The sequence below is a fragment of the Furipterus horrens genome, unplaced genomic scaffold, assembly GCF_987537825.1.
Source record: "Furipterus horrens unplaced genomic scaffold, mFurHor1.1.pri manual_scaffold_2, whole genome shotgun sequence".
Taxonomy (NCBI): Eukaryota; Metazoa; Chordata; class Mammalia; order Chiroptera; family Furipteridae; genus Furipterus; species Furipterus horrens.
The window spans coordinates 21,673,482-21,699,860 of record NW_028327172.1 but is presented as its reverse complement, the minus strand read 5'-3'; the positions used below and the strand labels follow the sequence as shown (position 1 = coordinate 21,699,860).

The 26,379-nt window shown below is 36.9% G+C and overlaps 1 protein-coding gene across 6 annotated transcripts in view; it reads left to right on the top strand.

Annotated features, from left to right (window-relative positions):
- The window catches only part of HIPK3 (homeodomain interacting protein kinase 3), a 91,100-nt gene that overhangs the window by 48,318 nt on the left and 16,403 nt on the right, over positions 1-26,379 (top strand). For all 6 annotated transcript variants that reach the window (XM_090262875.1, XM_090262869.1, XM_090262871.1 and 3 more), the window contains 4 exons: positions 15,363-15,486; positions 24,013-24,132; positions 24,750-24,836; positions 25,343-25,527. In XM_090262875.1, the coding sequence (XP_090119001.1) occupies positions 15,363-15,486; positions 24,013-24,132; positions 24,750-24,836; positions 25,343-25,527 (516 nt within the window). The remainder of the gene's footprint in view (positions 1-15,362; positions 15,487-24,012; positions 24,133-24,749; positions 24,837-25,342; positions 25,528-26,379) is intronic.

The following is a 26,379-nucleotide window of genomic DNA, read 5'->3' as shown; positions in this document are numbered from 1 at the left end:
AATTCAATAGATTTGAAAGCTTCTCAATGATTCCTGGCAATTCTTTAGAAAGGTTCTTTGTTGGTATTAATGGCTTTGCTGGGAAATTATTCAGGGTTAAGTATATGGGCCAAAAGGTATGTGTGGGTGCTTCCTATGGTCATATTCCCTTAAATTCCATTGGTCTGGGTCCAGAAGTTGCTTAATATAGTTGCCCATTTGGTAGGTTATCAAGTATCTGAGAAATTCATTTTAAATGTATGTTAAAATGGGATGTATTTTTAAGAGCGTTGTGTCTAATGGAATATTTTGTGTTCATTGAGTTCATCTTTAAGGAGTGCTAGTTGTAAAATACTCTGCCATGGGCTGTATGAAGTATAAAACCAACTGAGAGGCAGCTCTTGATCGTAAGGAACTTAATGTTCTTCTTAATGGAGAAGATAAAATGTGTTCATAAATATTAACAGGACTGTTTGTAGAAGGCACATTTTATTGCTTTTAAGGTTTACAGGCTAAACCGAAGTTTTTGTTTTGACACCACCATTTAATGGCCCTGCAACTTTGGGGAAGTCACTCAAGTACTTAATTTCATTTTCTTTTTTGGGGAAAGGGAGATTAATTATTGCTACAATAATCTGGATCCACAAGTATATCCCTCATTTTCAACTGAATGAATTAAGGTGGCAGTGACATTTATAACTTGCCTAAGGCCTAGAGTTTTGTAAGTAACTGCGAGAACTGAGATTTGAATTCAGTTCTCTGTTACTCCAAAGGTTGTCGTTATTTGGTGATACCAGCACATAACAATTTATTCTGAGCAGTGTTAATAGATAGGCCTTGAAAACGTTGATAGTAGTAATATGTTTCCTAATATACACTTTTAAAAATTAAGTGTAAGATAGCATCACTCCTGTGGTATTCCTGCTGAAAATAGATAACTTGAACTTTCTTGTGAGGAAATGTTGAACAGAAATTGAGGGACATTCCATAAAATAACTGGTCTGTATTTTTAAAATACGCTAGTGTCCTGAAAACCACAAAAATGTTGAAGAGCTATTCCAGATAAAGGAAACTAAAGAAAGAGCCATGGGTCTGGAATTTATGTATTTTTAAAAGTTTTTGTTATAAAGGATGGCAAAATTGGGACAATTGGAAAAATCTGAATAATAGTTTTGTATTAATATTTACTTTCTGATTTTGACAAGTACACTGTAGCTATGTAAGAGACTCTGTTTTTAGGTAGCACACGCTAGATGAAGTATGTAGGTAAAAGGATACTGTTTCTGCAACTTAACTCTCAGGTGATTCAGAGGCATTACATTTGTGCATGTATATCAAAGAAAGATTAATACAAATGTGGTAACATATTAACATTTGGCGAATCTGGTTGAGGGTATATAACAATTCTCTGTACTGTCCTGGCTGGTGTGGCTCTGTTGGTTGGACTATCGTCCCATAGCCGAAGGGTTGCAGGTTCAACCCCAGTCCCGGCGCTTACAGGAAGCATCCAACCGATGTCTCTCTCGCCCTTCTCACCCTTCCTCTCTTTCTAAAAAGCAATGAAAACATGTCCTCTGGTGAGGATAAAAATAAAATAAAAATTCTTTGTACTAATTTTGCAGTTTTTCTGTAAGTCTAAAGGTATGTCAGTATAAAAGTTTTAAGGGAAAATAAACATGAGGAAAATAGTAATGCATTTGCCTAGCTGTTAAGAGATTACTTGCCATTACCTGGTGGTATGCTCCAGTGTAACGCCGGCTTATGTTAGAGGTCACCTGATGAAGCAGTGCTTAATCTTCTACCTGCTTGTTAATGTGTAGGTATGTGGTCATGTGATTAGATAATACATTTGCAATAGTTCATAAAGTTAAAATGATTCATCTTCATAGTGTCAAGGAGCTTGGACTCTCATTCAGACTTTTAAGCCCCTCCACTCACTAACTGAGGGACCTTGAAAAGTTACATCTCTGCTTTCAGTTTCCTCTTCTCTAAAATGAGATAATACAGTATCTAACACAGAAGATTTTGTTATAATTTAATGAAATAATGAATGGGATATGATTTCAAGTAAGAGCTTAATAAACATTTTTAAAATTTTAATAATTATAATAGGGTTACAAAATTGAATCATTTTTACAATAAAATAATTTTGTCTGATTTTAAGCACACCTTATAGATTATGAGCTTCTGTTGGCATCTAAAGATAATACATTATAATTTTAAATATGTTTCAGTCAAATAAGTTTAAGAAATTCTGGACTGTTTTATACTTTCCTCATAATCACCTGTAGAGTAAAGATAACAAAATTTATCTTTGTTACCTCATAGAATAAAACATTTGAAAGAGCGATAAAGTAAAAATGCAATATAAAAGATACTAATAATGTAATTCATGCATATGATCTGTGATTTTTCTATATCTAATAGTGTCTAAACCAACATATAAAGAACAGGCACATTTAGCCTCAGTTATGGACATGTTTTTTCTTTATTTTTCCACAGATACTTCTCATTGTCTCCTGCCAATTCAGCTCTTGGTTTCTCTCTCTTAATACATGTTAATAACGATTTTCTTACAGTTTTCTCATTCATATCATGAAACTTCTGAGTGATCTCATAACTGTTTTTGGTATATAAAACATGAAATGAATAGTGCTGTCTATAATTGAAATACAGTTTTACTCCTAACTTTACAAAATATTAGCTCTTGATTAATCAGATATGCAGGTTATTGATGTATCCATCTTTTGGGGCATAGGACTCTGTGCTATACACTTGGATATTGGTAATTCATATTAAATATTTGCTGTCTCCTATCCGCCACCTCTCAGATTTAAGATTCAATAAGTTTTGAAAATGTTGTTACTGCTCTTCTTTGTACTTGGCGCTTTGATCTGGATCATTGTCCTACATACTCAAAAGATTAAGTGGCCTTGCAATAAGGATATTTTTAATTGGGATATTTTTAGCCTCTGACTCAAGCTACATTTGAATGAGTCTCTTCTAAGAGCCTGTACTTTGATTATATTTCAACATGTCGTTGAGTAGTTGCAGTTAAACAACCATAAAAATACTGTGGATATCCAGTGTTTTGTAGTGATGTTATTGTCTAAAGCAACACATTTCTTATCACATTAAAAACATTCATAACTTTAGATTTGTTTATTTATTTTTAGAGCAAGGGCAAGGGAGGGAGAAGTAGAAGGAGAGAAACATGGATGTGTGAGAGAAACATCAGTTGGTTGCCTCTCATACACCCCCAACCTGGGACATGACTTGCAACCCAGGCATCTGCCCTGACTGGGAATTGAACCAGTGAACTTTGGTTCTGAGGCTGGCACTCAATCCACTGAACCACACCAGCTAGGGCAAAAACATTCATAACTTAAAAAAAATTTTTTTCTAGAAATATTTTTAGAAATGGTTGGTAGTCTTTTTTGAAATCTATGGAACCAATTTGCCTTTCTAAGAGTGTTGAGGTTTTGTTTGTTGTTTTTAAAAAGCACCTTTCTGCATGGTATTGAAAAGAATGATCATATACTTGTTAGTATATTTTATTTATTTATTTTTTAAATTATATTTTACTGATTGTTATTACAGTTGTCCCGATATTTCTACTTTTGCCCCCCTCCACCCAGTGCCCCCCACTCCCTCAGACAATCCCCCCACCATCGTTCATATCCATGGGTCAAGTATATAAGTTCTTTGGCTACTCCATTTTCTATACCGTACTTTACATCCCCGTGACTATTCTGTAACTACCAGTTTGTACTTCTTAATCTCCTCACCTCTTCATCCATTTCCCCACACCCCCACCCTCCATCTAGTAACCATCAAAATGCTCTCCGTATCCATGATTCTCTGTTCTAGTTTGCTTTTTAGATTCAGTTGTTGATAGATACGTATTTTGTCATTTTATTGTTCATAGTTTTGATCTTTTTCTTAAGTAAGTCCCTTTAACATTTCATATAATATTGGTTTGGTGATGATGAACTCCTTTAGTTGTTTTCTTGTCTGGGAAGCTCTTTATCTGTCCTTCAATTCTAAATGATAGCTTTGCTGAGTAGAGAAATATTGGCGTAAGGTCCCTGCTATTCATGACTTTGAATATTTCTTGCCAGTACCTTCTAGATTGCAAAATGTCTTTTGAGAAATCAGCTGACAGTCTTATGGGAACTCCCCTGTAGGTATTCTCTTCTCTTGCTGCTTTTAAGATTCTCTCTTTATCTTTAATCTTTGGCATTTTAATTAAGATGTGTCTTAGAGTGGGCCTCTTTGCATCCATCTTGTTTGGGACTCTCTGTACTTCCTGGACTTACATGTCTATTTCCTTTGCCAAATTGGAGACGTTTTCTTTCATTATTTTTTCAAATAGATTTCCAATTTCTTGCTCTTTCTCTTCTTCTTCTGGCACCCCTATGTTGTAAATGTTGGAATGCTTGAAGTTGTCTCAGAGGCTGCTTACACTATCCTTGTTTTTGTTTTTGTTTTGGGTTCTTTTTTCTTCTTCTTGTCCTGATTGGTGGTTTTTTTTTTTTTTTTTTTTGCTTCCTTATGCTCCAAATCATTGATTTGATTATCAGCTTATGGAAAAGCAGTTTGTTTGGATCTGTAAGTTGGGTGGGGTAGAGTCTCTGAGTTCACCAAGGCAGGTCAAACAGTGTTAGCCAGGTTGATGGAGTCTCAGATATGGCACCAGCCTGCTGGCCCCATGGCTCTGATAGGGGAGGGCTCAGAAAAGGGACAGTGGCCTCTGCTCACCCTGATGCCAGACACTTCAGCCTCTCCCAGTATGTCACTGGTGCCCTTCAAGCTGCCACCCTGGTGCTGGAGCTCAGAGGGAGTGAGTCTGAGCAGGTGATTCTGTGTGTGGGTCTTTAAGAAGAACTGCCTGGGGCTCCAGCAGTTTCTTCCAGTTACCCAATCCCCACTGGTTTTTGCAACCAGTAGTTGTGGAGACTTACTTTCCTGGCACTGGAATCCTGCTCCGTGGGCCTGGTGTGGGGCTGGGACTCCTTGTTCCCGAGATATCCCTCCTGAATTTTTATCCACCACACGTGGGTGTGGTATCTTCCCATTCCACACCTGCACCCCTCCTACCAGTCTGGATAGATTTGGTTTCTTTAACTCTAGTTGTCAGCCTTCCATTCAATTCAATTTCATAATTGCCAGACTTCCAATCCACTCGATTTCTGACGGTTCTGAGTGATGGTTGTTCTACATTTAGCTGTAATTTTGATGTGGTTATGTGAAGAGGCGAGCCATGTCTGCCTATGCCGCCATCTTAACCAGAAGTCTCGTTAGCATATTTTAAGTCATCCTTCTGTTAAAGTTGTCAAAATGTCCTTTAATAATACACATTTGAGTGCATTATCATTTGGAAGGATTCTTGGAAGTCCTTCAGTATACGTTCCCCTGTTCTGCTTAGAAGAGTCTCTTGTATGTTATCATCTACACAGGGTGATAACGCCTCTAAGGGGGGCGGCTGCATCATCCCTTTCCTCCTGAGGCAGTGCATTCCCATGTCAAAAACTTTTACTAGAGCTCTGACCAGTATGGCTCATTGGTTGGGTGTAGTCCCACAAAATGAGAAGTCACTGGTTCGATTCCCGGTCAGGACACATGTCCCAGTTGTGAGTTCAGGTGATCACAGTGTGTAGGAGAGGCAACCGATAGATGCCTCTCTCCGTCTCTTTCTCCCTCCCTTCCCACCTCTCTAAAAGTAAAATCTTAAAAAAAATTCTCACTAGAAAAATGTTCCTTATAATGAAAGGAAACAGAGTATTCACCTAACCCTGGTCACTTAGTCCAATCTGATGACAATAATGTTAGAAGAAAACATGAAGTTTTAAAAAATGTAGATGACTGACAATTTTTAAACATTATTCTTTTATTAGATAGTTGAGATATTTGTTTTAGAAACAAATGTAGAAATGCATACTTTTCCCTCTTTGTTGATTACTCAGAGATAATTGCTGATAAAAGCTGGGTGTGTATTTTCTCTAAGATTTGCTGTGCTTGTACAAACATGTTTACTGGTACCTGCATTGTATAATCACTTTAAGTCTTTGCTGTCTTTTGCTAACTGTAGGGTTATGATTTGTTAGAATTTATTGAGTGCATGTTGTTGAATTGATATTTATGAGTAATCAGACCCATGGACTAGTAGATGGTCACATCCACTGTTAAGCTTATTTCCTAATTGCCCCGTAAAAGGATCTTACACAGTCATCTTTAGGAACACAGTAACTGCCAAAATAAGAGCCTTATTTAAACTAAGAGGTATCCAGCAGATGTCTGTATATTTAATGTGAAAGATTATTTGTGGTTAAGATGAGTAAATGCTTAAAGATCAGGAAAATGACATAGTAAAATGTCATCTAGAGTTCTTTTAATCTAAGTATATTTATATTTCATATTTCCTGGTTAGTCTGAAAACCAAAGGTGATGTGTTTAAAGAGAAAAAGAACACAATGATAAGTACTATATAGCATTGGAGTGGGAGAACTTTCAGTAAAAGTCTGATAGTTTTAGTAATGCTAGGAATTTAGGGTGTAGTACATAAAAGTATAGATTCTGAAGCTATAAAACCTGGCTTGGAATGCCAGTTGCACCTGATATTTGCTCTGTGGCCCTTAGGCAAATGACTTATCCTTGTGTCTGTTCTTTATCTAGTAAATGGATTGTTAGAATATCAAATGGGTTAATATTTATAAATGTTTTTTTTTAATAGAAAATTTGCACTTTAATTGGTATTTCTCTAACAACATTTCTGCAGTGGATCAGCATGGCTTACATTTCAAAGAACAGGAGATGAATTTTAGGGGAAAAACTGGCAAAACCACTCTCCAAAAGGGAATTGCAGTAATCCAGATAAGAGATGGTGGCTTGGACTAGGGTGGAAGCAGTAAAGGGGGAACAAAGTGATCAAATTCTGGATCTATTTTAAAGATAGAGTTAATTGGATTTGTTGATAGATGTGGGAAGTGAGAGAAAAAAAAAAAAAAGAGTCAAATTTGAATTTTTCAAATCATGGGCCTGAGAGACTAGAAGTTGTCATTTCCTGAGATGGGGAAGGCTGGGGAAGGAGTAGGCTGGGGGAAATTGGGAATTAGTTCCTTTTGAACATGATCAATTTAAGGAATCTAATAGATAATTAAGAAGAGCGTTGATTAGGCAGCTGGGTACATAAGTCTGGAGTTAAGGAAAGCGGTCTGGGTTGAAGATACACATTTGAGCGTCTTATAAACAGAGGTGCTGTGTATTACAACTGTGACCGGATAAGATCACCTAAGAAAAGTGAATATGCATAGAGATGATAGCTATTCACAGACTGAGCCTGGGGGCACTCCAGAATTGAAAGGTTATGGAAATGAGATGGAACTGCAGAGGAACTGGGGAGGAGGGTGCAGTGAAGTAAAGAGGACTACAGAGCTGTGTCCTGGAAGGCAGATACAGACAGTGTTTAAGCAGGAGAGCACAGTCAGCTGCATCAGTGCTGCAAGACAGGTTGAGGATGTGGCAACGCAGTGGCTGACGCTGACCTCGATGAGAGCTATTTTGGTGGAATGATGGGGTGATGAAAGGCTGACCTGAGTGAGTTCAAGTTAGAGGCAGAATTGGAGGCATCTTTTCCAAACAGTGCTTTCAGGAAGGACTGGTGTAAAGGGAACAGGGAAAGGGGTTATGGCTGAAGGAAAGTATATACACACATAAGAGGTTTTTTCCGTGATGGCAGATGTGGGAGTGTCCTGTTTATGGAGAGCGTGGGAAATTGGTGGTATACTTTGTTAAGTGAACATGGATGCCTCAGATAGAAACACTCAGATGGGAGGCAGCTAGTGCATGTGGTAGTGAAAATGTAGAAATTTCTTTCAAATTCCATCTCTTTATTTTTTCCTCAGTAAAGTAGGAGGCAGAGAAAACAGTCAGGAATGAGGATGGGGGAAGAAGCCGTGACCTGAGAAGAGAGGTGTGGATTAAGGAGAGTGGGAGCCTGAATGCCTTAGGGGAATGTGTATACACAGTACTGTTCTACATTGTACACACACTCTCTTACTTAGTCCTTTAGATAATCTTCCGGGTGTGTAAGGTTGTAAAACCCCATTTTAAAAGTGAAGCTACTAAGGTTAGGTAAATACTTGCTGTTAAAGGGAGAGCTACATATCTACTCCTTGAGTGTTTCAAATCTAGCTCTATTTAACTGGTTTTCCTTTTTTGAAATCAGTGCTTCCTTACCAGACTCCAAAACTTGCATAAATTTGCAACGTTTTAGTACTAGTTAGCATAAAGTCCTTATGAAATTCACCCAAAGGGAATTGCACCTGTGATCCATGCTCTTTTATTAATATGTTGGGTTGCTAGTATATGGGCCAGGGTTTTTATTATTTTCTTTTAGTGCCCTAGAGGTTTGATAAAGGAGTATACCATCATAAGATCAATTCAGTCATAAAGCCTGCTTCATTGAACAAGGTAGAAAAATCAGTATTTTCTTCAACCCTAGTACCATCTTCCTTTTTGAATATACCGTGTATTCCATCAAAGGCATTTTATTTCTGTACTGGCTGGTTCTGTCCGAGGCAATGTGTACTTGTTTTTGGTATATAGACTCTGCTCTGACTTTCTTCAACACTGGAGTATATTCTGGCTCAGTAGGTGGGTGAGCTGACATGGCCTCTCCTGTTTAACTTCTCAGTTTTCATAATAACCCAGGAGAGGAAATAGCCTAAATGCCCATCACCTGGTGAATGGATAAGTAAATGTGGTATATGCATACAACGGAATACTGTTCAGCAATAAAACTAAATGAAGGACTGATACATATTACAACATGGTTGAACTTTGAAAACATGCCAGGAGAAAGAAGCAAGTCACAAAGATCACAAATTGTATGATTTCCTTGTATAAAGTATCCAGAAGAGGCAAATTTAAGGAGGCAGAAGGTAGATTTGTGGTGACCTAGGGATAGGGGAGTTTGTGACAAATGAGGAGTGACTGCTAATGAATAGAGAGGGGGTTTTTTGGATAATGAAAGTGTTCTAGAATTGACTGTGGTGATGGTTGCACAGTTCAGTGAACATACTAAAAACCATTGAATTTTACCTTTTAAACTGGTGAATTATATGGTATGTGGATTATATCTTAATAAAACTGTTACTAAAAAAATGCTTTCTGCTTCTTTCTCAACCTCAGAGAAGACTGTCCTTATTTTAGTATTTTTATTTTTATTGAGTTTGCCATTTTCGAGTTTCTGTTTCATTTCTCTGGTATCTTATTGCCAAAGGTAACAGTATGTAGATTATATTTGTATAGGAGTATCATCAAGAGAAGCCTAGACTGCACCTTACAGTCTTATTGAGAGAATCATCAGCTTTCTCATTTCAGAAATTATTTGAGCAAAGTCCTAGACCTGACCGGACCTGTGTTGTTCTGTCACAAGTTGCGAGAAGCTGAAGAATAACTGATGTTGGCCTAACTGATATATTCTCCAGATGTAGAGAAACTAAGTTAGTAGCCAAATTATAATCACCATTTTCTTGATGGCCATAAAATCATCACATGTGTTCATAGTTTAATGACATTTGTGGCACCTATCTCTATTATAAGAACATAATTGTTCCTAAATCTAGACATACTGTGTTCCTGAACTGATATACCCTTTTTTCTAACAAAGCTGGGTTTCTTTTGTCAGTAGGTGAATTTTCAACTTAAAAAAGTAAGTAAAAATGAAACGAAATAAAATGTTCCATTAATAGTCATCTTTTCTGACTGACAGTACTTCCTGTGGTCTTATTTGAAGCATCTACTGCCAACATTCTCTTCTGGTGTCTAGCAAAAGTCCTGTAAGCCATGGGGAGTTCAGTTATCCGCTTTAAAAAAATTCCTTTTTTCAGCTTACCTGCTTTGTATCTTATATCAGTGTTTCAAGGTTCTGGAGAAGAAGAAAAGATTTGGTCTTAATGAATAATGATAAATTTGACTAAGAACATATGGCAAAAAGAAAAAAAGAAAGAAACATAGCATTTAAGGTGACGATTACTTTTGTTAGCGTATGACCTAAATTTTTTGATTGTGTTTGTGGTTTTGACACTTGCCTTCTAATTGTGATAGAGTGGTAAACAACAGGTTTTTTTTACTCTCTGTTCAGTAAACATGTCTAATGTGTGCCTTGCCTGTTCTGCAAAAGTACAAATGATGTCTCTTCCCTGCTGTGTCCTTGGTACTGGCACATTGTCAGTGCTCAGAAGGATTTAAGGTAGATTAAAAACGAAGTAGAAGAACTTCCTTCAGGAGCAAAGAAGATTTATTTTAAGAGTGGTCCACATATCAGAATTCCTGCTATGATCATCTTTATACAAAAGTATATTTAGCCCAGGGGAAGAATTTGAAAGCCAATTAAGATGTAACTGAAAAAAGTAAGCTTTATTTCTTACTGACAGATGGATATATTATTCTTTCATGCAGAGTCTTCATTTTTAGTTTATTTTATTGTAAGACTGGTAGAACTCTGACATCTCTGAGTTTCATCTAGATCAGCGATTTTCAACCTTTTTCGCTGGTTCGATCTTCCAGTCAGGGTACATCAGAGAAGGAAAACTCTGACTCCAAAAAACCTCCGCTGCCTTGCGGCATACCTCTTCAGGGGAAAGGCTAAGGGAGTAAACCCCGACAGAAAATCCGGAGCCGGAGTCCCTAAGGCGGTTCGACGTTGTAGTCAACACCGGCAACTCCTGCGGCGCACCTGAAGCCAAGCTGTATTGACTCCGTCTTTCCCTTGGACCCTTCAGCTGCGAAGAGAGGAGGGGTCTGCTGCATGGGCAACAGCAGACCCTCCATATCACCCTGCCCAGGCTCTGTAGCTTCAGCGTCATCGCAAGATGTCGATTCAACACGGGAGGAGACAGATACCGTGTCACTCCCGAGTCGTACTGCACAGCCATTCTCGGCGGTGCAGATAGACTCTTAAGAAGCTACACCATCGTCTCTCGAGACGGACGGCTGCCGACGGTCCACATATCAGAATTCCTGCTATGATCATCTTTATACAAAAGTATATTTAGCCCAGGGGAAGAATTTGAAAGCCAATTAAGATGTAACTGAAAAAAGTAAGCTTTATTTCTTACTGACAGATGGATATATTATTCTTTCATGCAGAGTCTTCATTTTTAGAGTTTATTTTATTGTAAGACTGGTAGAACTCTGACATCTCTGAGTTTCATCTAGATCAGCGATTTTCAACCTTTTTCGTCTCACGGCACACATAAACTTAACTAAAATTCTGCGGCACACCAAAATACTATATTTTTTGTCTATCCAACAAAAAATAGGTATAATTTTGATTTATTCACACTGGATGGCTATTTTTGTTTCACTGTTGTCAATTTTTTATTTGATAGTCTAAGGGAAAAGAGGTCAGTGCCCTTGACCAAATAGTCAGGTCTTGCATGTTTTAAAAATTCTTGCGACACACCTATTGAAAATTGTAGATATAGATTATAAGTACTTCAGGGTATTGCTTTCCAACCTTTTACATGTAATAATACACAGAAAATGATAATATTTTATGGCATACTAGGGTAAACTGGAGAGAATTTGTACACATTTGGATGGGAGTTGATGAAGAAATTTATTGCACTTTCTTTATGATATATTTGTATTATAAAATAAGATATGAAAGATGTTGGGAAGATAGTTGTGGCAGCCATGGAATTGTGCCGTTCAGATTCCCCTTCAAGAAAACTCTTCAAGGAGCACAGCTTCCAGCGGTTGTGCCTTCAGATGTGTGTCTGTGCTCGGGCAGAGGCCACGTTTCCTTTGGGCTGCTTCCAGCCAGTAACCAACATAGTGCAGCTGGGCTGAGCTTGCTCAATGGGGAAACTTCCCATTGGCCAGCCAAGGCTTTCTTCAGCACTACAGTTGGAGGTTCTTTCTACCCAACACTTCTTTCACAGGTATCAGAACTGCTCAGGGCCTGAGCACTCTCTTCACCTACTCCTGCTTCCTCCCCTGTGTCCTTCACAGGCATCTTCCCCAAGAAATTTCTTGCACATCTCATCTACTTTTCTTGCACATCTGATCCAAACAGACAATAAAAGATAATAAATTTGCATGAAACTGCCAGTTAAAATTTTTCCATATTTTAAAATGAGGAATTTGAATTTGTTTCCATGAATAGAACATTTTTTTAAGATTATCTATTTTTTAGAGAGGAAGGGAGGGAGAAAGAGAGGGAGAGAAACACTGATGTGAGAGAGAAACACCGAAAGCCTGCCTTTCATACTTGCTCCAACTGGGGACTGAACCCACACCCAGGCATGTGTCCTGACTGGGAATCGAACTGGTGACCTTTTGCTTTGCAGGATGATGCCCAACCAACTGAGCCACACTGGTCAAGGCATGAATATAACTTCTGTATCTTAGGTTTTATGTTTGAAGTGGCTTTATGCAATTCCTGGTCAAGATTTTGAAACGATATCTCCACATTAATGTCGCCATCAATTAGAAACTTGGCTCATTTATTAAATGGTAGCAAATGGCAGAAATAGTTCATTGCTCTTTGTTCAGTTGACAGAAACTTCTTACTGTTAACCAAATTTCAGATAATTTCATTCTCTTTAAATTGTATATTTCTAGGTACTATTGCCAAATGTGATGTTGAAGTTTTCTAAATAGCCAATTTCAAATCCCATGAGTTTTAATATTAAATATTTCAAAATAATCATAAATCTTTTACACACACAGTGATAGCCCCATTAGTCTTAACTCTTTAGCATTCAAATTAGTGCATGTTTAAATATCACTAGTGAATCCCTTTTTACTCTATACTTTTGAAACTGCCCTTTTGCTTTGAACTTTTTAAGTTTAGGTTAATATATTTTTTATAAACTCTTGTGCCCATTTCTCTTCCTTTCTGTCTAGACTTCTATTCTTTAAAACCTAGTTCAAACTCAGACTTCACTCTGACTCTTTCCTTTGTGTGACCCAACCTGTATTGGAATGACTTATTTGAGAGATATTTACTGAATGCATATTCCTTGCTAGGTTCTGCATATACAGTAGTGAACACAATTAAGATCTCTGTTTTCTTTTGTACTATATTGTGAAAATATAAGATCAATAACTTAGTGTAACTTATTTTTTTCCTCTTTCTACAACACTGTTTAGCATTTGATTATATCTGAATATAATTCATGTGTATGCATCTGTATAAACACTTAGGTATTTTGTCAAAAGAATGAAAACCCTTTATACCTGTGTTTTAAAGATCTTTTATTATGCCTCAGAGTGTCTCCCCACAGCACTTTACTTGTCTTTAACAAACGCTTGTGGATTAAGGATCTGCAGAATCTTTGTTATAGCAGGGATGTCCAGGAGTAGAAGAATCACTGGGCGGATCCCAAATCTGTAGTAGAAAACAACTTGTTTATTATCCCTGAACTTACTCTGATCAGAAGTGCTGCAGGAAGGAAACGGAATAGTCTTCCCATTGGACTAACTACTTGAGGTTAGAGCTTTGGTTCTCATCCTTGGCATGTATTGGATTCACCCCTGGAGCTTTCAGAAATACTGATGTCTAAGTCCCATCCTGAGTTTCTGTTTTAATTGTTACAGAGTGTGACTAGGACCAAGTGATTGTAATGCGCAGCTAAGATTGAGAACCACTGCTTTAGGAGATAATGACTGTCACCAGTCTCAGTTAAATTAGCAGCTTTATTTCGTGTAACTATATAACATGTATCCTGAGAAAGCCTGGGAACAGTGCCATTCTAATAGAAATAAGGACCTGTAACTCAATGAGAGAATTCCAACTGGTCAAGTCTGGGAAAATTAGAGAATCAAAATAAATAATTATAATAATGGATTATAATCCTTTGAATAAAATAGGCATCTGTTACTCTATAGTCACATAGGCAAATAAATGAGTAAATTGAAAGTTTGATAAGGGAAGGATTATTCATATAGTCTCAAATTGAAAACCCACAAAGATACTGACTTGCAAAGGGGAAGGGAAAGACAAAATAGTAGAGATATCTAGTAAACACCATGCTAATCAAGTAATCAAAGGGAACATTATCAGTAATGAAACAAATCAAAATTGTATGCTACCTGATATCATATAATGAGAAAACATCAGTTCTGTAATATTCCTCTTAAAGCTTTATAACCCAGATATAGTTATGAGGAAATGTCAGACAAATACACATTAGAGGGGTCATTGTACAATGAACTAGTCTGTAATACCTTAGCCAAGGTCATAGAAATCAAGATGAGACTTGAGAAACTATTTCATATTAAAAAAGACTATAAGAGATAACTAAATGCAATGCGTAATTGTGAATTGGATCCTTTTGCAAAAGAAGACATCATTAATATACCGTAATTGGCCAAACTTTGAGCCCGAGGCTTAGATATAGTGATGTATCTGTTCATTTTCTGATTTTGATGTTTGTTTTGTGCTTTTTTAGGAGAATATTCTTGTTTGTAGGAAATACAAAGTACACAGTTATTTGGCAAATTATTTGCAAGTGGCTCATGAAAAATTTTTTCATTATACTCTTCTTATGTATTCTCTGTAAGTTTGAGATTGTTTTAAAAATAGAAAATATATACTCATGCACACGCGAATCTGGTATGACTATGATGGTGTGACTTGCTTTGGAATTACACAGCTGTATGTGGAGCCTCTCTTGGAATCTTGATATTCACTTGGGAAAGCTATGTGAAATAGCATCATAACTTATCTGGGAGTAATATCTTTAATGGAATTCATTTTCCAGATTATTAAAACTCTTTAAGTGCTGAAATGCTTTTTAACTATTTTTGATATATCATCGTTTTTTTTTTTTTTTTTTTTGCCTGTTAAAGCAGAATACGTTGAACTTAGTCTTGTCTCTTGGATGACTAATGGCCCTAATGATGTGAATATTATTGTGTTCTGAAATATTATCTAGGTCTAGATCTACAGCTAGCCTTTGGGGTTTTATTTCATTTTGTTCTTATCTTTCAAAGTCTGGTTTTCAGTCCTGCTGATGTCATTGTGCATGTATTTAGTAGTTTGTCAGCTTTTTTTTTAGTATGTTACTTCTAATCTGCTATATTCTCAAGAACAAGTCTGCTTTTTTCCTTTTTTAATGTTATGTTAATAGAAATATGAGGATTAATTGCAGAGATTTTATCGCAGTGATGTTGAACATATAGCACCTTTTAAAACTTAATTCAGGAGTATGGCTAGGTTTCAAAGAGTTCTAAAAAGTGAAGAGTTACTATAATTAAAAGGTGATTTTTGGTCATTTTACTAACCTTTCTTAGCATGTCATATGAAATCAGATACTTTTAAAGGAATGCCACTCTGATTCTGATTTTTTTTCTTTTTTAAATTTCAGAGCTCCAGAGATTATATTGGGGTTGCCATTTTGTGAAGCCATAGACATGTGGTCACTGGGATGTGTGATTGCAGAATTATTCCTTGGATGGCCGCTCTACCCAGGAGCCTTGGAGTATGACCAGGTAACAAAACTGTCATGATAACCTAGTAGAATTGGTAGGTTGTAAAGAGAAAGAGTAGACTAATTAATAGGAATGTATTTCTTTAGGTACACAATGCATCTAAAAAATCTTTTAAAAATAATATGGAAAAACCTGAGATCTTGTGGATTTTAAATTTAAGATCTCAAAATGGTACTTGATTTTTAAAAACTCATTTATAACACTAAGTAAATTTCATAAATAAAGTTACAAACCACAGGCCCCCAAACCAGTTTTGTAAAACTCTTGGGAGAATTCTTTGCATCATTTTTAGACTACAGACATGTAAACGGCTGGACTGTGTCCATTTAAATAACAGTGCTGTGCTTGGGTGACAAACTTTGATGATGGATAAAATGTCAGCCTCTTCCAAGGAATAAAAGGTATCATATAACTACTGTTCATAAACCAACAACCATTTTTAGTCTTGAGCACCTCAGTCACCTGAACCCTCTCTAGTATATTTAGCTGTTTTTGAATGGTGCTGAAAGTCTAGTTTAACATTATTTAAATGATTCTCAGTAGAACCTTAGCAAATTACCTCTTTAGACACTTTTCATGATAATGTTCAGGTGTGTTTGTTAGCTTCTCTAAGCTACTAGACAGTGCAGTTTGCTATTTTCTTGATTTTAAATATAAAGATTCTCTTTTGGAGTAATTGCTACCTTACTATTATTTGAAAGAGTTTTTGTAACATCTCCCTTATAGAGAGATACATACTCAACTCATTTTAGTGGAAAATGTTAGTCAGAATTAACAAAGTTGTTATATTTTATTTTTGTGTAATTGGCTTATAGTGGGTAAATATAATTTTTATTTAAAATATATACTATTTAACTTTTAGCCATAAAACAGAAAATAGAACATTTTAAAGCATATATGACATAATTGTAGCAATAAAATGTGTGTTATTTCTGATTTTCAGGGCATAGCATTCTATATTAAAAGGGATATAAGAGGTAGCTAATATGGTGACATAAATGTTGCTGAGATGATGCTAAGTCATTTATTATTAATTATTAACTTAGATATAATTATAACATTAACATTAATCTCTTCTTCTAATGACTTTCTACCCGTAAAATTTTTTAGACCAGGTTTACTATAATCTCTGCCTACCCTCCTTCATTCAGTGTGTGTCTTAAAAGAGAGTTTCTGTAAAATTCGCATGCATACTGGTTATCTTCAGCTTTTTACCCAACCACTAGCTTTAATGCAGGTGCTAAACTGTAGTTTTAAGAGTTGGCAACTTAGTTGGAAAGTCCCATGATTCTTGCTGCTCAAGTACTGAGGTGTCAGTCAAATGCTAGAAATATGCCTTTGACTTTGGGTACTACAGTTTATGACATGTATACTTCTCTGGAACAGGACACCACCTGGTGGCAGTTTCAGGTTGATTTGTTATTATACTCTGGATTTGCACTTTACAATACTAGTCTTGGACAACTGCTGTTAGTACTGAAAACAACCCTACCGATTTTCTAGTTACTGCCCCTTCCAAATTTATAAAGGAGAGAACCGAGGGCCAGGAAAGTGAAATGGCTTGTCAAAAGTTACAATGGTAATTTAAGACAAAGACCTCCCCAAAATTTAGTTTTTCTAAATTCTATAAAGGAATTTAAACTGTTAATCTGAGCCAGATCAACAGTATTATCAAAATGTATATTACTTTAATTCCAAAGGGGTACAGTAATTGAAAAAAGTTGTGAACATATAGCATAGATAGTTGCACAGTTATCAAATCAATATTTTAAAAGTTGTTTTCTAAAATATATGAATGCAAACAAATAGAAGTGATGGTGTGAATATCCTTATTTTGGTTCCAATTTTAGACTTTATACTCATTTTCAAATATGGTATTTGCTACATAAGCTTTGATAAATGTCTATCTTCCTTTAAAAAAAAAAAAGGTTTTATTTATTTTCAGAGAGAGGGGAAAGGAGGGAGAGAAACATTGATGTGAGAGAGAAACATCAATCAATCAATTGGTTCCCTCTCATACTCCCCTAAGTGGGGACCTGGTCTGCAACCCAGGCACATGCCCTTCATTATGGGGTTTTTGTTCTAGCCCTTTAATCAACTTTTACCATCTCTTAAAGCCTTTCCATGGCAATTTTCTCTTTGAATTTTGGATTCTACAACTAGGCACAGACCATGTTGAGAATTTGGCACATTATATTTTTTCATACATGCACTTTGTTTTCATTTGTATACAAATATATTTAGTGTGTGTGTTTAGAGAAAGCTACCCTGTGAATTGGTGCTATGATTGGATTCCTTCCTATTTTGATTGTAGATATTTTGTTTTATTAATGGTCTCTATACTGGATTTAACTTACATTTACCAGGGAAACATAGAAAATGTGATAGGAAATTAAATACTATTTCTATGGGTAGATGGACAGACAATATTTGCTTGATAAGTTTTGATTGTTCCTGCAAAGTGTTTGTTGGAATTTAGATAGAATCTTCCCTAGAACAGCTAAAAGTCTGAATTTATATTCAAATTATTATGCTTGGTAATTTCAAATCATATCTTACTGAGTTTACTATCTCAGCTCCAGGGTGGTAGTGGGAATCTTTAAAGGATTCTGTTTTGTCAGGTATTTGAGTTGCAACAAGACTTACTCAGGGTGGTTCAAGTTCATTTATTTCTGGGTGAACCATCAAAATAATCCAAGAGAGGAGCTATGCTATGACTAGATTTTATGAAATCTGGAGTTGTAGGTACTTTTGAATTCAAGGCAACACTAGATAGATTAATAGGCATTGACAGAACTTCACTCTGGTGCTAGATCATAAGTGTGACATCTCTACTTTTTAGGTGCTTTTATTCTGATTCACAATTTCTGCTCTTTTAAAAAATATTATTTAAAATTTTTCTCAATTACAGTTGACATACACTATTATGTTAGTTTAAGGTGTACACTCCAGTGTTGAGAAATCAGCTGACAGTCTCATGGGAGCTCCCTTGTAGGTAACTAACTGCTTTTCACTTGCTTTTAAGATTCTCTCTTTGTCTTTAACCTTTTGTGTTTTAATTATGATGTGTCTTGGTGTGGGCCTCTTTGGGTTCATCTTGTCTGGGACACTCTGAGCTTCTTGGACTTGTATGTTTATTATCTTCACCAAGTTAGGGTAGTTTTCTGTCATTTTTTTCAAATAGGTTTTCAATTTCTTGTTCTCTCCTCTCCTGGCTCCTTCATGGTGTAAATGTTGGTAATGCTTGAAGTTGTCCCAGAGGCTCCTTACACTATCCTCATTTTATTGGCTTCTTTTTTCTTTTTGCTGTTCCAATTGGGTGTTTTTTTTTCCTTCTTCATATTTCAAAATACTGATTTAATTCTCAGCTTCATCTACTCTACTGTTGATTCTCTTATTTGGAATTGTTTCTTTGTCTCCTCATTTTGGCAGCCTTCCTATGTTTGTTTCTATGTATTAGGTAGAGCTGCTACATCCCCTAGGCTTGGTAGGGTGATCTGTAGGTTCTAATGGCACAGCCTCCCTGATCACCCAAGCTGGGCACTAGGGTTGTGCACCCCATCCATTTGGGCTGTGTAAATCTTCCTCTTGTACTTGAACCTTAATTGCTGTTTGAGAGATGTTAGAAAAATTTGAGGCATCAGCCGAAACAAGTCATTTGTATGGAAAAGCCACTGGAAACAGCTTGGGTAGGCCTGTAAGTTGGGTGGGGTGGGGCCTCAGGGAATCACCAAGGTGGGGCAAACAGTGTGAGCCAGGTTGATGGAGACTCAGATATGGTGCCAGCCTGCCAGCTCTGTGATGGGAAAGGCTCATCAAAGGAACAATGGCCTTTGTCAGCACTTCTGTCTATGAGAAAGCGGCCCTTTCAACTCTAGCCCAAAGCCAGACAGTTCAATTTCTCCCTCTTTGTCCCTGGTGCCTTTTGAGCTACTGCCCCAGCACTCGAGCTTAGAGCAGATGAGTCAGAGAATGTCTGTGTGTGAGCCCTTTAAGAGGAATGCTCGAGGCTCCAGAAGCCCTCCGTTTCACTCAGCCAGTCTTTACAGCCAGAAATTATGAGGACTTCTTTTCCTGACAGCCCTGGTCTGGGGGGTTTGTTGTGGGGCTGGGACCCTTCACTCCTCAGGAGGGACCTCTGTAGCTGAGGTCCGCCACACATGGTTGTGGGGCCAGTCCATTCCATGTCTCTGCCAGTCTCGATGTGGCTTCTCCTTTAATCCCCCAGTTGTAGGACTTCCATTGAGCCAGATTTCAGGTGGTTTTGAATGATGGTTGTTCTGTAGTTTAGTTATAATTTTGATGTGGTATTTGGATGAAGCAAGTACCACATTTACCTATGCTGCCAACTTGACCAGAGGTCTCTCTGCTTATTCTTTTAAAAATTTTATTGATTTTAGAAAGAGAGAAAAGGGAGGGAGGGAGGTGGGGAGGGTGGAAGAGAGAAAGAAACAGACAGACAGATACTGATTTGTTGTTCCGCTTATTTATGCATTCAACTTGCTTCCTTAATGTGCCTTGACCAGAGATTGAACTTGGCCTGTTGTGATGACACTCTAACCAAGGGAGCTACTTGGCCAGGGCTCTACTCACTCTTAACTTTGGTTAGGTTAGCATGGTTGTCAGACTCCACCCTTCAGCTCATCCCAAAAAAGTAATTTATATTTCCTAGTTCAGTCCTGATACTGTAAATCTGATTTGCTTAGATCATTTCTATTTGAGTTCACAAGGCCAATTTATGAATTAATTACTTCTGAGTCAGATTCTTACCCTTCACCCACTGGGGAGCAGGGGAGGAAAAGCTGGGTCCCTTCATATATTAGAGGTTATAATTTCTCTTCAAAAGAGAAATAATTTCTCTTCAAAAGATTGGGCAGGCATTATGACAGAAAACAAACTTAGAAGTTCACTTGATGCTTTTTGTCTTGTTTTGTTTTCAGTGCCAAACCAATCTCTTAGATATTCTATTCTCTGCTCTTCGAGCACTTTGTTTTCTTTTTTATAATGGCACTTCCTAGCTTAATTGCAGAGTATGTACTTCAATGTTTATTTTTCTACTGAATTATATGCTTTTGAAGATGAGCACCATATTTTATTCATCTGCATGTCTTTAGTATCTCACACATAATAAATGTATGTTTGTTGCAGTTGAATTGTCGAACACCTTTCCTACCATGTAAGAGACTCTGATGTGACATCTAGGCACTGAACTCAGTACTTTTCTATTTTCTCTTTCCATGAAGCAAGGAACTCAGCCACCTGGGGAATGTGGGGTGAGGGGAAAGTACCATACTTTAATGAAATGAAACTAATTTGTAAGGTGGAGATTTTAGTAATTTCATGTAAAATTGAGGATACAAACATAGAAACTGTTGTCAGGAGGCTCAGAGTCTAGTAGGGAAAACAGACATATTAAAAAATAATTGTAGTGTTATGGAGGCATTAAAGTTGATGTATTCCAGGTGTGATGGTAGCGCAGAAAAAAAGTGATCACCTCTGTTTGGGGTGGTTAGGCATAGCTTTACAGAGGATGGAGTCTTGAACTGAGGCTCGAAGAAGGAATAGTAGTCACATGGGATTGGTGAAGTGGGGGAACATGCCCCGGGGAGCATGAGGAAGGAGTTGGAGAGCAATCTAGGACAGAGAGACGAGCCGATGCAAAGTTAGTGTGGTACAGGAGCATGCATATGGCAGGAAAGAGGTAAAGCTGGGGACCTGTATGCCATGATTAGAAGTTTGGAATCACTCTGTAGGGAGTAAAGTAATTTTATGCCGGGTGAGTGACAGTCAGATTTGCAGTTTAGCAAAATGGCTGTTAGTCACGTGAATAGTAAATTAGGGGTGAGGGGATGGGGTCATTAGGAAGGCAGGTGCACTGATTAGGAGACTTAAGAAATTGTGTAACTTAGAATTGAGGAAGACCCGAAAAAGGGATGGAGAGGAGGGGCCATTGTGAAAAGTACTAATAAGGTAAAATTGTTAGGGTTTTGTATGTTGTGGGGCGGATGATGAGGGAGAGGTACTTGTTTGTCATAAATTTCAGGTTTCTGATTTGTGTGTTTGGGTTGCTGTTCATCAAAGGGGGAAAAACAGGAAGATTAACAGGCTTAAGGGAAAATCCATTTAGAATATGTTCTCTTTGAGGTACCAAAGGCCAGCTAGTTGGTGAGTTTCAATAAACAGTTGAATCTACAGCTCCAGAGCAAGAGATAAATATTTATGTACAGAATTAAGAGAGAAAACTATGGGCATTGGAACTTGTAGAAGGAAAGACAGCATATAAAACTCTGGAACACAATGTCATATAAAGAACAAATAGAGGAAAGCAGTTAAAGACTGTCAAGAATAAGGAAGAGAACGAGAAAAAAAGTGATGTTGTGGAAATGGAAGAAACAGAATTTTTAAGTAAAAAGGTAATAGCTAATAGTATCAGTAATAAGTATTAATATGTAACTATTAAATGTGTAGATTATTAATAGGCCATTACTTATCTTAGTACCTTATCATAGTAAAATTTAGATTATAGTGTGTTGACCTGAGAAGTAAAATAGAGGTTACTATTTTAAGACTCTGAAGTGAATGTGAGAAGAGTTTTAAATAGTTAAGGGCAGTTTTGGGGGGGTATAGAAGATAATAAACATTTTTGTAAACTGAGGGGGGAAAGATCTGAGAGAGAGGAAGAAATAAAAGATGGAGAAGATGGATTAATTGATAGAGCAGAGTCCTTGAAGTTTGAAAAAAATAAGAACGCTGTGTTCTCAAACACAATTTACAGGAGTTAAGCCTGTTTTTCCCTGTGCTGTCCAGTCATTAAGTTGGGGAACAGATATTTGAGTGCCTACCATGTATCATACATTATTACAGGTGTATATATAAGTAAATTGCCCTGGCTGGTTTAGCTCAGTGGATTGAGCGTCGGCCTGCGAGCTAAGTGTCGCTGGTTCGATCTTCCAGTCAGGGTACATCAGAGAAGGAAAACTCTGACTCCAAAAAACCTCCGCTGCCTTGCGGCATACCTCTTCAGGGGAAAGGCTAAGGGAGTAAACCCCGACAGAAAATCCGGAGCCGGAGTCCCTAAGGCGGTTTGACGTTGTAGTCAACACCGGCAACTCCTGCGGCGCACCTGAACCCAAGCTGTATCGACTCCGTCTTTCCCTTGGACCCTTCAGCTGCGAAGAGAGGGGGGGTCTGCTGCATGGGCAACAGCAGACTCTCCATATCACCCTGCCCAGGCTCTGTAGCTTCAGCTTCACTGGAGAGGACACTCCAGCGTCATCGCAAGATGTCGATTCAACACGGGAGGAGACAGATACCATGTCACTCCCGAGTCGGACTGCACAGCCATTCTCGGCGGTGCAGATAGACTCTGAAGAAGCTACACCATCGTCTCTGGAGACGGACGGTTGCCGACGACGATATAAGTAAATAAAACAAAGTACTTCCCTTCATGAAACTTACATTTATTCTAATGAAGAGCAGGGTAAGAAAATATAGAAAGTAATCACACAGAATGTCCGTTGGTAAAAAACATGTTGAAGAAAAAACCAAGAGAGTAAGGAAGCTATGGAGTACCAGGAGCGGAGAGCTTATTATTTATTGGTGGGTCATGGAAGGCCTCAGGCATAAGGTGACATTTGAACTGAGAGCTGAAGGAAGTGAAAGATGAGCCATACAAAGTGTTCGCAACAGAGGGAGGTCCAGTTCAGAGACCCTGCAGCTGGAACTTGTCAGTATTCTGAGAGGGCTCATCCACACCCCTGACTCATCCTTTCCAACCCAGCGAGGCCAGTGACACAGGTGTGTTCCTTCCAGTGCTCCCGTAGTCATCATTCACCACGTCTTGATCAATCTAAGTCTCTCTTGAATCCACTCCTTCCTCTCTATCCCGACTCGGTCTTTCAGTTCAGGGCCTCCTCATCTCTCTCCTCTGGCCTCATCCTCTCACCATTCTTAGTCACTGTGTTAAAGATGTAACTTGTCAATTACCTGCCTCGATATCTCCAGTGGTTTCTTACTTCCTGGAGTGAAATCCAAACTTCTTAATCTACTGATAAATCCTTTTGCCTTCTGGTTCAGTTTCATCTCTTGCCAATGAACCCTCTATGTCTCCAGTCTTTGAATGTGTGGGCATTTTCTCCTGATTTTACATATTTACGCATATTATAACCTTAACATAACTCAATCGAGTAGGTTTTCCCCACTTCTCCGGGGCTAACAAATTCTTATTTGTTCTTTAAGACCCAACTTGAGCATCACCTCTTCTGGAACTTTATGTGACTATGATTATTTTAGGTATTCCTTCTCTGTGTTTCTATAAAGTATGCATTTTTTTATGGTACTTATAATATTTCATTATAATTATTGACTTGTGTGTTCCCCACTAGACTGTGAATTTCTTGAGAGCACAGACTATATCATTTAATTCTTGACCTGATATCTGGCATAGTGTCTGATATATAATAGGTGTTTAGTTAATATATATTTCATGAAAGAATAAACCCTTCTGTTTTGTAAATTATTTTTCAGATTCGATACATATCTCAGACTCAAGGTTTACCAGGAGAACAGTTGTTAAATGTGGGTACAAAATCCACAAGATTTTTTTGCAGAGAAACAGATATTTCTCATTCTGGTTGGAGATTAAAGGTAATTAAAAATATATATATTGAGAAAAACATTTATCTCTGATGCCTCATTTGCATAGATATCCTCCACGCTTTTATTTTATTGCATTTTTTCTTTTGAATTTTCACTTTTAACACCCCCCCCCCCCCTTAATGTGGAAGGCCCTTTTTGAATGAGTTAGTTTATTCTCTAACCTGGCAATGTAATTATTAAGTCATCTTAAATAGTTTATAAAATTTTATGTGTATAATTATTTTTGTGTTGTGTGTTTCATCTTTTCTTCCTAGTTTTACATTTTTAAGCTTTATAGAACAGGGACTGAATCTCACCACTTAGTACTAACCCAAGTACCTAATTTACTCCTATGTCTTTGGGGGATCTATAAATCCTCAACAATTAACTTTATAATTATTTTGTTTAAGGAGTTTGTTATACATACTTATTTTTTTCTTACCTGAACCAAGCTCTTCTCATTTTACTGCACTTTAAAGAAATACATTTATGATAGTAATTCTTTTGAAACTACTACTTGCCTTAAAATATTTAATATTTTAGACTGTGCCAGAATTAAAGAAATAAAGAATTTACAAATGATGTGTAATAATGGACTATTTTCCCTCTTTGATATATTCAATAAGACACTAGAAGAACATGAGACAGAGACAGGAATGAAGTCTAAAGAAGCCAGAAAGTACATATTCAACAGTCTGGATGATATAGTGCATGTAAGTACCGCAGTCACATTTGTGAATCTTACATGCTGAAGGTGGTAGACTTGATTGCCAAAAATGCAAAAATGTGTTAATCATTTTCTAAATGACTATAAAGTACTTGCTGCTTTTAATCATTTCAGACAAAATTGATTCTAAGGTTTTAACATTTTGGGAACAAAGTTGCATTTGTCTTTATAAAAGTATTTAATTTATACTATCTTGTTCTTTAGTAAAAAACATTTTCTTTAAAAGAATATCCTAGCAAACAAATTTATTTATATCTCATTAGAAATGGGTATTTGTTTAGTAAAAAGTTTTTCTTTTTTCCTGCTTTGAACACTGTTTGATACTTGAAAACATTTTGAGAATTTGTTAAGCTCAGTTGTTCTTTCTTGTTTCCAAATAATTGTAGTTCTTTGTTCTTTCCTATGTTGTGGTGTATTTTGTTTTTAACTGTGAAACATTAGCATATACTATAGCTTATTTTTATTTGATGACTTGAAATTTTGGTTTTGCAGGTGAACACAGTGATGGATTTGGAAGGAAGTGATCTTTTGGCTGAGAAAGCTGATAGAAGAGAATTTGTTAGTCTGTTGAAGAAAATGTTGCTGATTGATGCAGATTTAAGAATTACCCCAGCTGAAACTTTGAACCATCCTTTTGTTAATATGAAACATCTTCTAGATTTCCCTCATAGCAACCAGTATGTTACCTTAAAATTTGTTAAGATAATTCTGGAGAAATAATAATATATTGTCTTTTAAAAAATCAGTTTGTTAGAAAAATGATTTAATTTCTTCATTAAATATAAGTAATTGAGTCAAAAGAGGTCATGCTAACTTGGCCAAGGTCACATTGGCTAGTAAGTGGCAGAGTAGAACTAGAACACAAATCTCAGGCTGAAAAGTTCTTACCATAATAACCAGGCATATATATACTAGAAGGAAATGTACTGCAAACTCTCTTTTCAATTTCCCTTCACACCATTTGCTTCCCTCCCCTTCATCCTTTCTCCTCTGTGTTGTGGAAAGAAAGGAGGGTTTTTTTTTTTATTTTGTTTTGTCTTTTTCCAGTGGGTTAGTAGAGAAAAATGTATTCTCAGATTGAGAAGGCCTTATCAGAATTACCGTAGGCCAATCTTGCAAGTTCTTTGAATCTCAGACTTCTTTTTTATAGGCTGAAGGGAGTAAAATAAATCACTTAAAATGGCTTCTTTTAATATTTTTAAAAGACTGAATGAAGAAGTTATAGGGATAAACCAATACCTGCTATTGTGGATTGCCATTAAAAATTGGTATTTTTATAAAGTTGAACTACTGTCTCCACTCCCCCCACTAGTTAAAAATGTCTAATGGTTTCCATATATAAGCTCTTGAAAAATAACATAACTTCATAGTTGGTACAATTAATTTAGGGATGTAGAACTCTAGAAATTTAAGAAAAATTATTTAGGGGGGCGGGTCATAAATTTAATAGTATGTCAACCAAAAAATACTGTTGCTTCGATGTCTTAAAAAATATTGCATACACTTTTGCTGGCTTTAAAATCCCATCT